The following is a 14841-nucleotide window of genomic DNA, read 5'->3' as shown; positions in this document are numbered from 1 at the left end:
CCTAAGGTGTTAATTCCCATATTACAGAGGAAGAAACTGAAGCACTGTAGTTTTCCTAAGGTTACTGGTGCTACATCTCAATTTCCCAAGATGATGGGTTTGAGGGTGGCTGAAGGCAGAGTAGCTCAGAGATGCCCGTGACAGACAGAGTAGGCTGAGCTGTTCCCCCGAATGCCCCAGAAGCTTGTCATCTCCAGCACATGAGATCTCATTCAGTACCTCCTAGAAACTTCATACCAGTCCCTCTCAGCTTCCTCTGAACTAGTAAAGAGTTTGGCTGTCTACACTATAAGTCATGACCTAGCAGTGGTTCATCCAATCAATGTAGTGGGTCACAGCCGGGCTCTTGAGGCCAGGATGTATCCCTCCTGTTAGTAATTTCATGTTGCTTATTTGAACTTGACTGTGGTGGAAATCAGCCAACAACACAAGTTGGGGGCTTTCATTTGTTTAACCATGGAGAGCCACTGAGACATTTAGTAGCACAACCCTGGCCACACAACCATCTGCCCCTCACCCCAGCGGAGCAGAATGAAATAGAAAATGATTAGTGTCCATTCATAACAAAAGTAAGTATTGTGGGACTTTGGTTTAAGTCATAAAGATATATACACGTGTGGGGCGGCACCTGTGGCTCAGTGGGTAGGGCGCTGGCCCCATATACAGAGGGTGGCAGGTTCGAACCCGGCCTCGATCAAACTGCAACAAAAAATAGCTGGGTGTTGTGGCCGGTGCCTGTAGTCCCAGCTACTTGGGAGGCGGAGGCAAGAGAATCGCCTAAGCCCAGGGGTTGGAGGTTGCTGTAAGCTGTGAGGGGGATAAAATGAGACTCTGTCTCTAAAAAAAAAATAATAAAATGAAAAATAAATAAAAGTGCCATGCAAAAAAAAAAAAGATATATACGTGTGTATTCAATGACAATATAAAATGTATTTTTTGCTATGTGTTGCAGTCAAAAAAAGTTTGCAAGTCACTGGTCTAAAGTCCCTTCATTTACTTTTTACCTTCCTCATGTAATTGAAATTCTGCTTTCCCCTGATCTTTAGGCAAAGAACTAGTATCCAGCATCCTCTTTGACTCATTAATTCTGTATCTACTGTCAGAGGAATGAGACTGAATTTTTATCAGAGTAGAAATTATTATTCTAGAATAGATGAAATCCCTCCCCACATCAGTCTGTTATTTTGGAACTCAAACTTAAATAAAAACCCATTCTTAAGCCCCATCAAAGATTTTCTACAGTGAGCAGAAGACAATAATCATTATTATTAAAACCCAAAGGTTAGAAGGCTCACAAATAGCAGATATGAGAGTAAAGTTCGTACCTTTGTTTATTCTATCAATACCACTCTTCATTACCAGAGCTATCTATAAAGAAGTTAAATTTTTTTTTTTTTGTAGAGACAGAATCTCACTTTATGGCCCTCAGTAGAGTGCCATGGCATCACACAGCTCACAGCAACCTCTAACTCCTGGGCTTAAGTGATTCTCTTGCCTCAGCCTCCCGAGTAGCTGGGGCTACAGGCGCCCGCCACAACGCCTGGCTATTTTTTTTATTGCAGTTTGGCCGGGGCTGGGTTTGAACCCGCCACCCTCGGCACATGGGGCTGGCGCCCTACTCACTGAGCCACAGGTGCTGCCCAAGAAGTTAAATTTTTTAAGAAAGTAAAGACCTTTTTTTTTAGAGACGGAGTCTCACTTTGTTGCCCTCAGTAGAGTGCTATGGCATCACAGCTCACAGCAACCTCCAGCTCTTGGGCTTTGGCGATTCTCTTGCCTCAGCCTCCCAAATAGCTGGGACTACAGGCGCCCGCCACAACGCCTGGCTATTTTTTTGTTGCAGTTTGGCCAGGGCTGGGTTTGAACCCACCACCTTCAGTATATAGGGCTGGCACCCTACTCAGTGAGCCACAGGTGCTGCCTGAAAGTAAAGACATTTTAAATAAAAACAAGTCACTTTCCTTTTACTAATACAGTTTCTTTTATAAATTTAGGCTTTATGTATCTATATCAAAATATATCAGATATATGTAAGTGGATTATGCTTCAAAATAGCGTGGTTGATAGACTGTAGAATTAGATCTCAAGAACTTTAGTTTCTCAGCCTTGCAATTTTTAAATGTTTTTAAAAGGGTAGTTTCTAAGTATCCTTATTACAAAAAAGTTCTGTTAAAAAAAGACATGTTAACTGGTGTTCCCTTAGGATACTCAGTATCTAAATGTAGTTTTAGAAAGAAGTACTTCTGGCCTACCATGGTGGTTTATACCTATTATTGGAGGCTGAGGTGGGTGGACTGCTTGAGCTTAGAAGTGCAAGACCAGCCTGACCAAGAGTGAGACCCTGGCGCTACTAAAAAATAGAAAAACCAGCCAGCGTGTGGAAGGTGCCAGTAATCCCAGCTACTAGGGAGGCTGAAGCAAGAAGGATGGCTTGAGCTATGACCCTATGGCCTTCTACCCAGGGAGACAGAGTGGGACTCGGTATCAGAGAAGTACTTTTTACTGAATGACATTTGAAAATCACTCACAGATTTATTTCTGTCTATGCCATGCTGATCTGAGTGATTTGTTACAATATAAAAATGAACGACAATAAGGGGAACATGATTTTTGACCAGTTTACAATGGTTAAATATATTTTCAGAAATGAGTTACGTGTGTTTTTCTTAGAAGAAGAATTAGGCTTGTATAAATTACTTTAGTTCTTCATAGTAGAATTCTTTAAAATAGCATTTTATTAAAATTATTAACTCATTTGCAAATAGAAAATAAATCTTCCCCCATAGATGGACACTTGAGCCCCCTTTGGTCTTAACATCTGAATTGACCCAGGTGCGCACTTTGTTCATTAGAAGTATAAAAAGATTTCTGGAGGGGCAAGGGCCTGGTGCTGCTGCTGTGGCTGCGCTGCAGTTACCCGGGGGCTGCCTGTGCTCTGCACACTCCGCTGCAGCTGTGCCCGGCGCCTTCGTGTCCCCGGGCAGGGTTTCATGAAATGGATCTGATGCTCTTGTGCCTGGGTTGTTCATTCCTCCATTCTGGAGCTGCGCCCAGGAAGGTGAGGGGGCAGCAGGTTGGCCCACACTCTCCAGCTGTCCCTTTCTACTGCTGTCACTCAGGATATAAATAAATTAATTCATTCACTTCCTTTCTTACCAAACCAGAATGTTGCCAGAAGAAACAAAGCACCCTGATCAGTTTTAGAGGCCTTAGGGACAAAACTAAAAGGCAGAAGTCTTTGCATTTAGGTAATTAAAATTTTTTTTTTTATTTTCTCTCTCTTATACACTTTAGACCTTGGGGGAAGAAAAATAACTTTGGTTACATGTTCATATCATTTGAGGTCTGGGCCTTCTTTACTGGCAGGGAAGTCATGATGAATTCTCTTTTCTAAACTGGAAGAACCTTGAGTCAGATGATCTCAATGAAAATTCACATCCTTTCCCTTCTGACAGCTGATGGGTGGTAGGAGGCCTGGCCTAGAAGTATGGACTTCCACTTACCATATGAGGCCTTTTGTTGTTTGCTAAAGCATAGTTTCTGCTGTTAGTTGGAAGTCTTTTTTTTTTTTTTGAGACAGAGTCTCACTATGTCGCCCTTGATAGAGTGGCATCACAGCTCACAGCTACCTCCAACTCTTGGGCTTAAGTGATTCTCTTGCCTCAGCCTCCCGAGTAGCCGGGACTACAGGCACTGGCCACAATGCCCGGTTATTTATTTATTTGGTTGTCGTTGTCATTGTTGTTTGGCAGGCCCAGGCTGGGTTCAAACCCGCCAGCTCTGGTGCATATGGCTGGCGCCCTAGCTGCTGAGCTACAGGTGCCAAGCTATAGTTGGAAGTCTTTTGCTACTTATAGGGTAACACTGCTCTGGATCATGTGAAAGTTTATAAAATGTGGTCTCTGCACTTAACAGAGTATGGCAGGGGAAATAAGCAAAATATGCAAGACAGTCTCTGTCCACGTCCCCTCAACAACAAAAGAAACAGTGACTTAGATAGTTTAGCAGAGTCTATCCAACATTCCTCTCAGGAAACGTCCCACTGAGCATGGAGGGTGAATGTGCCTTTGCCTCAGTCGTTCTCCATTCTTGGGTGATTCTCATAGTGTAGTTCACCTTAGCAAATGTTTAATGAACACAATGTATCAAAAGTATTTTCATTCTCTGTGGCCCAAAACCAAGCCAGTCACCTAAGTCAGGTGTTAAAGGAGGAACAGCAGGCTGAAAAAAAAACACTGGGTTTTTTGGACTGCCTGATAGTTGCCAAACTATATATTATGTATTTTACAGGTGCTTTAAGATTCTTAAGGGTAATTTTGCATACACTCCATAGTTGACCACCTCCATATGTTAACCAGTTTGTTATAGTCCCTCAGGTGGTCAACTTACAGAGGTTCTACTATATATTGTATGTTTGTGTTGCTTGTTGACTTTAGAACTAATGAAAAAAGGTGTAATTTATTTGATAATGCCAAGTTAGTGTATAAATATCCATATTTATTATTTCCAGGCCAGGACATCAAAGCAAAAATAAAGAAGATGGGTTAACTTCAATGGCTCGTGTTTTAAAGCCCTACTAAAAAGAGTCGGGGGTACCTGTAATCATGGCCACAAAGGCAGGGAGGAGATCAGGCAGTAACATTGTTCTGTATACATTTCCTCACTCAGGCATCATCACTGAGTCATCAGGCAGGGTGGGGATTGAAGTGGCTCTGGACCAGAACTATGGGACAAAGGCAAATGCCAAAGTGAGGAATCCAGTCCCTTCACTTAAAGATGGAGCCCCAAGGGCCTAAAAACAAGTCCTCCCTTTCACCCTACCTTCACTCACTCAGGCACTGAAAGAAAATCGCCTATCTTGAACCTTGATGCTGAGTGGAGTGTAGGAGACTCTCCCCTTATAATTTATAACCACAAGTTAGCCCTCTTACAAGCTTTGATCTGAATTCACATTGCCTCGGCGGCCTGAAAAACTTAAGATTGAGAATTTAATTTAAGGTGGTCCTAAACGGGTAGTGGCGCCAGGCACCTAACATAATCAAATGCTTATTTTATCAAGAGGAATCCTTCTTTAACCCAAATCTGAAATAATTCACACAGTTAAATTTTTAAGAAATGTAAGAGCACAGTTCAAGATCAAAAAATAAACAAGGAAATGAGGCACCCTAAGCAAAAGCCAGCAAAAAAAAAAAAAAACCCAGATAACAGTATTAGACTTGCAAAGACTGAGATACTGAAATTATCAAATAATATCAAATCAATAAAATATCAAATTATCAAATATCAAAGAAATTTTCTCATACATTTAGAGAAATTAAAGGAGTATGTGAAAACATGAGTAAAACCAAGAGACTAAAATTAAGAGCAGATTTGAAAAAGAACTGAGTAGCTCTTTTAGAATTGGAAAAAAAAAAAAGTCAGTTTAAAAATCAGTGGATTGGCCTAACTGCAGATTAGAAGAGAGATTTAACAAAGTCAAAAATATATTTAAAGAAATTATCTGGAATGCAGCAAAGATGTAAAAGAAGGTAGAAAACCAATGAAAAGACCCAATTGATATCTAATTGGAGTTCTGGAAATAAAAACCAAGAAAAGGACAATATTTAGAGATTTGGCTTAAAAAATCTTTTAAGAGTGAGTATGAAGTACATTCTCCAACACATAAAACCCAAAAGAATTTGTCAGTAATAGACCTTCCCCCCCAAAAGTCTAAAGAATGTATTTCAGACAGAGGAAGGTGATACCCTCAGAAAAAGGTCTGAAATGCAGGAGGAATGACAAGTAAAGAATGTGTAAAAATATGGGCAATATAAAATAGTGACCAATAAGGTGATGCATATGTCCTTGGGAAGTGAAAAAAAATATATGGAAGAATGAAACATCCAAACAGACATACCATCTAAATCAGGGGAATTAAAGTAGTCTAAATTGATACTATGCAGTAAAAAGTTATTGATTAATCTCAACTTTACGTAGTTAATATACACAAATGCTAAAATCAACTATTAAAAGAATAGAAATGGAACGAGGAAAGGAATAAATCAAAGAAAAGATAGAACAAATAGATGGCTCAGCACCTGACTAAGGTGCCAGCCACATGCACCTGGGTTGGCGGGTTCAAATCCAGCCTGGGCCCACCAAACAATGATGACTGCAACCAAAAAATAGCTGGGTGTTGTGGCAGGCGCCTGTAGTCCCAGCTACTTGGGAGGCTGAGGCAAGAGAATCACTTGAGCCTAGGAATTTGAGGTTGCTGTGAGTTGTTATGCCACAGCACTCTACCTAGGGCAACAGCTTGAGGCTCTGTCTCAAAAATAATAATAATAATAATTTCAAAATAAGAAAAGATAGAACAAATAGAAAGCACAACTTAAGAAAGTAGAAATAAATGGAAACATTAGTCATTTCAAATGTAAGTGGACTAAGTGTTACCAGTTAAAGTCAAAGACGTATTCATTCATGCAGGAAATATCTACCAAACACCTGCCATGTGCTCAACACTGTTCTAGGCACAAGGCACAGAGCTGTGAGTAAAGCAGCCAAAAATCCCTAATAGGAAAGTCAGACAACAAACCACATAGGTAACATAAATAGTATATTACGTAGTGAAATAAGGTAGAGAGTGGGGAGTTGGACTATTCTAAATAGAGTGAGTCAGGGAAAGTGGCATTTGAGGAAGGCCTGAAGCGAGGAGGAAGTCATGAAGGAGCTGGTAGATGAGTACAGAAGGGAACTCCAGGTGGAGGGAATAGCGTGAGCACATGACTTGAGGAGGGATGTGGCTGCTGTGTTTGGGAAGTTCAAGTGGGACTGCAGTTCACAGGAGGAAAGTGGGCACAGATGAGGCTGAGAGAAAACAACAGGCCAAATCAGACAGGACCCAAGGGTCCAAGGCGCTTTTCTTCTAAGTATAATGGGTGCCGGCCATCATGGGGTTCTGAGCAGAAGACTGAGGGGGTGGCTGCTACATTGGGCAGGGACAAGGTGGGAGCTGTGGAAGTAAGGGAAAATGGCCAACCAGAAATACTAAATATATATGTTGTCAGCCTAGGTTTTTAAAAATCCACATGTAGTCTGTTGAACAAGATATCTTGAACATAATCATATAAAATGGATGAAAGTAGCCGGGTGTTGTGGCAGGGGCCTGTAATTCCAGCTACTTGGGAGGCTGAGGCAAGAGAATCGCTTAAGCCCAAGAGTTTGAGGTTGCTGTGAGCTGTGACACCACAGTACTCTACCAAGGGTGACATAGACTTTGTCTCCCCCCCGCAAAAAAAAAAAAAAAAAAAAAAAAATGGTTGGAAAAAGATATACCAGAGAAAATCAACCAAAAGAAAGCTATATTTACCAGACAAAAAAAGATTTTTCAGGCAAGAACCATATCAAGAAATACAGTCACTGCCTATGGTTGAAGGTTCACCAGGAGAGTATTCAACCTTTTCTTATTGACTTATTTTTACTAAATATTTAATTTTTTAATAAATAAGATGCCTATTTATGAAAATATATTGGATGGAAAATTAACAAAATTGTAAAGAGAAATAGATAAAAATCCACCTTTATCATGGAATGTTTTAATGTACCTCAGTAATTGATAAGTCAAACAATCTGGAAATGGGCGGCGCCAGTGGCTCAAGGAGTAGGGCGCCGGTCCCATATGCCAGAGGTGGCAGGTTCAAACCTAGCCCCAGCCAAAAAAAAAAAAACAATCTGGAAATAAGTAATGTTTTAGAAAATTAGATCACACTCAAATTAGGTGTGATCTAATAGACATTTGTATAACATCACATTAGAATCTGCACATTCTTTGCAAGCATCCATGGGGTAGTTGCAGAAACCATATAGTAGACCTTAAATCGCATTTCAAAGACTGTGTTCCCTGACCACAATGCAATAACAAAAAGATACCTGGAAAATCCTCATGTATTTGGAAATGGAGAGTTAATTTATTTTAAAGACTCAACAATATGTGGGCAGCGCCTGTGGCTCAAAAGGAGTAAGGCGCCAGACCCATATGTCGGAGGTGGTGGGTTCAAACCCACCCCCAGCCAAAAAAAAAAAAAACATCATAATATAATTAGAAAACATCTAATATCAAAAACCTGAGGTGACACCTAAAGGAACATTTATGTTTACAGTGAGGGAAGGGGAGAGACTAAAAGTTGATGTGCTAAGTATCTGGCTTAAGTAGTTAAAAAAAGAACAATAATATAAATCCAAAGAAAGGGCGGCACTTGTGGCTCAGTGAGTAGGGCGCTGGCCCCACATGCCGAGGGTGGCGGGTTCAAACCCAGCCCCCACCAAACTGCAACAAAAAAATAGCCGGGCGTTGTGGGGGGCGCCTGTAGTCCCAGCTGCTTGGGAGGCTGAGGCAAGAGAATCGCATAAGCCCAAGAGTTAAGAGTTAGAGGTTGCTGTGAGCCGTGTGATGTCATGTGCACTCTACCCAAGGGCGGTACAGTGAGACTCTGTCTCTACAAAAAAAGTAAAAAAAATAAATAAATCCAAAGAAAGTAAAAAGTAAAGGAAAATAAATAATAAAGATAAGAGAGGAAATTAATAAAATAGAAAATAAACAGAGTTGAGAAGAATAAATGGAGACATTATTATATAAGCTTCACAGATTAAATAGATTGTAGGAAGATATTATGAATAACTTTATAGTGATACTTTTTTTTTTTTTTTTTGTAGAGACAGAGTCTCACTTTATGGCCCTCAGTAGAGTGCCGTGGCCTCACCCAGCTCACAGCAACCTCTGACTCCTGGGCTGAAGCGATTCTCTTGCCTCAGCCTCCCGAGTAGCTGGGACTACAGGCGCCCGCCACAACGCCCGGCTATTTCTTGGTTGCAGTTTTGGCCGGGGCCGGGTTTGAACCCGCCACCCTCGGTATATGGGGCCGGTGCCCTACCGACTGAGCCACAGGCGCCGCCCTATAGTGATACATTTTTAAAACTTTAGTAAGATGGATACAATTTTCATATTTAACTTAGAAAAATTTACTCAAGAAGAAACATAAAATCAAAGTATTCCTTTAATACTTTGAAGGAAACTGAATCAAGAAGACAAATCTTTCCACAAATACACTATCAGATTTTTATGGGTTTACTGGTGAGTCCTACCAAACAAACATTCAAGTCCTACCAAACAAACATTTGTCAATGAAATTGACAAAAACGCCAATCTACAAAGTACTCCAGAGTTTAGTAAAAGAAGGAACACTTTCCAATTCAGTTATCTTAGTATTAAAACCTGACAAGGAAAGGAAAGCTCTAAATTTATAAGATATTCTTAATCATGGATGAAAATGCAAAAATTCCAAATAAAACACAAACATTAGAAAATTAAACCCAATAATGTTTAAAAAGATAATACATCATGATCAAGTTAGGCTTAACCCAGAGTTTGAACCACTATTTAATATTTAAAAATTGGCTAGTGTGATTTACTTCAGCAACAGATTAAAGGAAGGAAAAAAATCATATGCTTCTCTGAATGGATACAGAATAAGCATTTGATAAAAAGCAGTATTCTCATGGCTTAAAAAAAAATACTGGAATGGGAAGAAACTTTCATTACCTAGTAATAAACTATCTTTACAAATACAACTATCATTATTTTCAGGAAATATGTAATATATTTGATTAGAAACCCCCAAAAGAATGTTTAAATAATTAGCCTTTTAAGAGCGTTTCCAAAATCAATTACATTTCTTTACATCACCAACAAACAGGTAGAACATGTGATTACAGAAGAGATACCCTTTACAGAGCATTAAAACATACCTGGGAGTAAAGCTAACAAAAGATATTTAAGACCTATTACTAAAATACACAAATAAAACCTACATATGTGTTAGGAGCGACCAACATGTTCCTGGATTAAAAGTCACTAAAGTTGAGTGAAGATGTCAGTTCTCCCTAAAATTGACTTATAGATTTGAAGGGGTATTGTTTGTTTATTTACTTATTTAATTTGACAAACTGATTATGAAATTTATATGGAAGAGAATAGAAAATCCACCTCATCTGAAAGAATAAGGATGAGTACCGGGAGCTGTGTGCGACTTGTTTTAACCAAATAACAAGATATTATCAAGTTAAAGTACTTATGAGAGCATAGTGGTGGCACAAAACGGAGAAAGCTAAAACTGGTCGCCTGTGTCTAGGAAACACTTCATGACCAACCAAGAAGCATCACAGTTAAAGGAGGAAAGGGTAAACTTTTCAATAAATAATAATGTTAAGACGATTAGTTATCGTAGAGGGGAAAAAAATGAAATTATATCTGTATACAATGTCAGATTGGTTAAAGACTTAAATATGAAAGGCAAAAGTGTAAATCTTTCAGAAGACATTGGAATTAGACCCCAAAAGTGGAGACTGTAAAAGTTAAAAAATTGACAAATTTGCCTTTGTTAAAATTAAGAACTTCTAAGATACCATAAAGATATTGGGGAGTTTTTTTTTCCCCTTTAGCCCTTACCCATTAGAGATATATCCTGAAATATTTACGGGTGAAATGATACATTATCTTGGGTTTGCTTTGAAAGTGCTCCAGGAGGAGAACATGAAGAGAGAGATGAAACAAATGGTCGAGTGTGGATGGTTATCAAAGCTAGACGATGGGAAGCCGGGCGCTGTGGCGGGCGCCTGTAGTCCCAGGTACTCGGAAGGCTGAGGCAAGAGAATCGCCTAAGCCCAGGAGCTGGAGGTTGCTGTGAGCTGTGTGACGCCACGGCACTCTACCCAGGGCAATAAAGTGAAACTCTGTCTCTACAAAAAAAAAAAAAAAAGCTAGACGATGGGGACAGCGAAGTGTATTATAGTATTTTTGTGTTTGTGTATATGTTGAATTTTTTTATTTTAAAAAGGTTGTTGCTTTTTTTTTAAAGATGCCATCCCTTTTTATAGTGACTTTCCTGGATTTTCTGGAAGTCTTAACATTTTTAAAACATTGTTTTCTGAAAAGGTCACTTGTTAAGTGCATATCTGAATACAATCTAATTTTTATCCTGAATAGGACTTTTCATATAAATTAATAAATCATAAAACAATCTCCTAAAAAAACCACAGAGTAAAAGAGCCAAGTTACAAACTAAGTGAAGATGTTTGTAATGCATAGAACAAAAAAATTAGGATACAGATATTAAGCAAAGAACTTCTAAAATCAATAAGCAGTTTCTTCTTAGATATGATATCAAAAGCATAAGTGACAAAGTAAAAAATAGACAAACTGGACATCAAAACTTTAAAATTTTGTGCTTCACAGGACACTATCAAGGAAACAGCAATCCACAGAATGGGAGAAAATATTTACAAATCATGTATGTGACAAGGGACCTGTATCTAGAATATATAAAGAACTCTTACAATTCAATAATAAAAAAGACAACTCAATTTTAAGGATGGACAAAGGATCTGAACAGACGTTTTGCCAAAGAAAATATACACTGCCAATAAGTACATGAAAAGATTGTCAACATCTTTAGTCACTGAGGAAAGCACATGGAAAGCACACACAAGTCCTCCTTCACATCCACGTGGAGAAATGAGACCCTTCGTACACTGCTGGTGGTGATGCAAAATGGTGCACCTGCTGTTGAAAACAGTTCGGCATTTCCTCAAATGGCTAAACAGAGAGTTACCATATCACCCAGCAATTAATTCCACTTCTAGATCTATACCCCAAAGAAATGAAAAAACATGTTCAAACAAAAACTTGTTCATGAATGTTTGTAGCAGCAGTATTAAGAAAAGCCAAGAGGTAGAAATAACCAAGATGTCCACAACTGATAAATGGATAAATAAAATATGGAATGTATGCACAATGAATATTACTCAGCCATCAAAAGGAGTAGAGTACTGATATGTGCTACAATGGTGGATGACCCTTAAAAATACGTTCAGTGAAAGATGCCGGTCACAAGAGGCCACTTATCTTAGGATTCTCTTTATATGAAATGTCCAGAATAGGCAGTTCCACAGAGACAGAAAGGAGATTAGTGGTTGCCTAGGACTGGGGAGTGAGAGGTGTAGGGGACGATGGCTAAGAGGTACAGGGCTTCTTTTGGGGGTAATAAAAATGTTTTTGTTTTTGAGACAGAGTCTTAATTTGTCGCCCTCAGTAGAATGTTGTGGCATCACAACTCACAGCAACCTCCAGGCTCTTGGGCTTAGGCGATTTCTCTTGCCTCAGCTTCCCATGTCGCTGGGACTATAGGCGTCCACCACAACCCCCAGCTGTTTTTTGTTGTTGTTGCAGTTTGGCCGGGGCTGGGTTTGAACCCGCCACCCTCGGTATATGGGGCCGGCGCCCTAACCACTGAGCTACAGGCGCCGCCCAATAAAAAGTTTTAAAATTGATTGTGGTGATGGATGCACAACTCTGAATATACTAAAAGGCACTGAATTGTATGCATTAAAGGAATGAATTGTATGATGTGTGAATTATATCTCAACAAAGTATGTTTTTTTAAAATATCAATAAAGAACAACTCAAAGGAAAATAAGCAAGGCATTCCATGCATTTCACAAAAGAAACATGTATGCAGAGTAGATACTAGAAAAGGCGCTAATCAGAAAAATGCTAATTAAAACCTCAGCGGGGGGCGGTGCCTGTGGCTCAGTGGGTAGGATGCTGGCCCCATATGCTGAGAGTGGCGGGTTCAAACCCAGCCCCGACCAAACTGCAACAAAAAATAGCCGGGCACTGTGGCAGGTACCTGTGGTCCCAGCTACTCAGGAGGCTGAGGCAAGAGGTTGCTGTGAGCTGTGACTTCACAGCACTCTACTGAGGGTGACAAAGTAAGACTCTGTCTCTTAAAAAAGAAAACACCTCGGGCGGCGCCTGTGGCTCAGTGAGTAGGGCGCCGGCCCCATATGCCGAGGGTGGCGGGTTCAAACCCAGCCCCGGCCAAACTGCAACCAAAAAATAGCCGGGCGTTGTGGCGGGCGCCTGTAGTCCCAGCTGCTCGGGAGGCTGAGGCAAGAGAATCGCGTAAGCCCAAGAGTTAGAGGTTGCTGTGAGCCGTGTGACGCCACGGCACTCTACTGAGGGCAGTACAGTGAGACTCCGTCTCTACAAAAAAAAAAAAAAAAAGAAAAGAAAACACCACAGTGGGATACCGTCAAACCTACTTGACACACAAAAAATGTTGAACTCAGGCAGTAACACTTCCCCACAAGCAGAGGATGTGGAAAAGAGGGGGAAACTCAGCTGTCGCCAGAGAGAGTGTGAATGTGCAGCCTCTCTGGAAGAGACAATGGCACTGGCAGGTAGAAGACGCCAGTGCTCATGGCCCAGCCATTTCCCCCCTGAGTGCATTCCCAGAGAGACTCGCAGGAGCACTGTCAAATTCAAACCCACAGAAAACCGCTCATTATTTAGGGGTGTAAGTGTATATAGTAATACACCTATTTCTGAAAAGCAAACAAGGCAAAGATAAACACAAAATTCAGCAGAACGAGAACGAATTGGGAGGGGCTCACAGGCATTCAGGGGAATGTTCCTTTTCCTACCTTGGGTGGTGGGTATGTCAGTATATACCATGGGGAGTGAGGGGTTGAGTAGAGGCAAAGTATTATCTGACAACCTGACATTGAGGGAAGGTGGAGAAAACTCAAAAAAGTGTACAAAGAAGTTTTTCCATGCAGTTTAAAAATGCGGATAATGCTGACCCTGGGTTTCTAGAAAAAAAAAACAACAACGTATTTAGCATCTTCTATTTGTGAAGCAAAAGAGATAAAATGTTTTTATCCAAGAAAAAGTAAAAGGGAAACTAAGAGAACTATACCAAAAAAGCAGCAGCAGAACAGGAGTGTTTTAGCAAGCTTTCCAACAAAAGTGGTGAACATTAGGAGCTTTGTGTGCAGAGGTGAACTTCATTTTTTGGGCCACCACTTCTTTAGTCTTCAGTGATGTTAAGTATACCAGATGATGTATGTAAAAACCACACACTCTCATTTTATCATTTAGTGGTTGACTGTCTCTTTTTCAGATCCTGCTCACACTAAAAGATGAGCCACAGACACGTGGAGGAGGAACCTATTCGCCACTCCCGGTGCGTGCCTGGGGTGAAGCGTCCACCAGCACTGCGAGGGGGTCCATAGCATTTTGTTGGCTGCCTCCGAGTCCCCAGAGCCTTCAAGCAGACATGGCAGTAGCTGGTTGCCAATCAGCCAATCCAGACTTTTATTGGGACAACAGGAAAACAGATCCTCCAGGTTTTGATGGAACTTGGAAGTCGGGACACCCAGTTGATGCATCATTACCCCCCAGAGCACACATGTATCTTTTACCTTCCCTTCCCCCCACCCGCGCAGGTCCCCTCTGTCCCCTTCCTGCTGCAGCACAGAGATGATATAAAAGAGGCTCCTTGGCTATTTGCATTTTGCTTCCTCTTCTTTTCCAGATTGCCTGTTCAGCAATATTGTCTTTGTACAGCTTAAATCCCAACATCATTATCTACCAAAGCTGTTCTTCCCTTCTCAGAGGGTTTTGGGGGAGGGAAGAGCATACGTCACCAGTCTCCCAGAAGAGAGGAGACAAGTCGGTGTGCTGCAGACAACATGAGCCAGGGTTAAGGGCACCCTTTCAAATTACTGATTTCTAAGATTAATAAAGTAATTCTATTTCTATTTTCTTTTTTTTCCATTTGCTAATTTCCCAACAATCAGCATTCACAAAAAGAGACTGAAATGGAACCAACTTTTCATTTTATCTTATTGCTGGGCAATTTTTAAACTTCATTTTAGAAATATGAGCTATAAAGCAATGTTTTACTTTTACATTTTGTTTTAGCAGATGGTGGGGCCAAGGGTAGCATCTGCACCTGGGAGGCT

General features: G+C 40.5%; 1 protein-coding gene across 15 annotated transcripts in view; it reads left to right on the top strand.

The window, feature by feature from the left end:
* The window catches only part of TTLL5 (tubulin tyrosine ligase like 5), a 331666-nt gene extending 317032 nt beyond the window's left edge, over nucleotides 1-14634 (top strand). For 7 of the 15 annotated variants that reach the window (XM_053601040.1, XM_053601031.1, XM_053601030.1 and 4 more), the window contains one exon: nucleotides 13998-14634. In XM_053601040.1, coding sequence (XP_053457015.1) covers nucleotides 13998-14020 — 23 coding nt within the window. In that variant the 3' untranslated portion in view covers nucleotides 14021-14634. The remainder of the gene's footprint in view (nucleotides 1-13997) is intronic. The other 8 variants (XM_053601041.1, XM_053601038.1, XM_053601035.1 and 5 more) reach the window with 3 other exon arrangements.
* The last annotated feature ends 207 nt before the right edge of the window (nucleotides 14635-14841 follow it).

Source organism: Nycticebus coucang, chromosome 9, assembly GCF_027406575.1.
Source record: "Nycticebus coucang isolate mNycCou1 chromosome 9, mNycCou1.pri, whole genome shotgun sequence".
Taxonomy (NCBI): domain Eukaryota; kingdom Metazoa; phylum Chordata; class Mammalia; order Primates; family Lorisidae; genus Nycticebus; species Nycticebus coucang.
The sequence above is the reverse complement of the archived record's forward strand: the minus strand, read 5'-3'. Positions and strand labels throughout refer to the sequence as shown.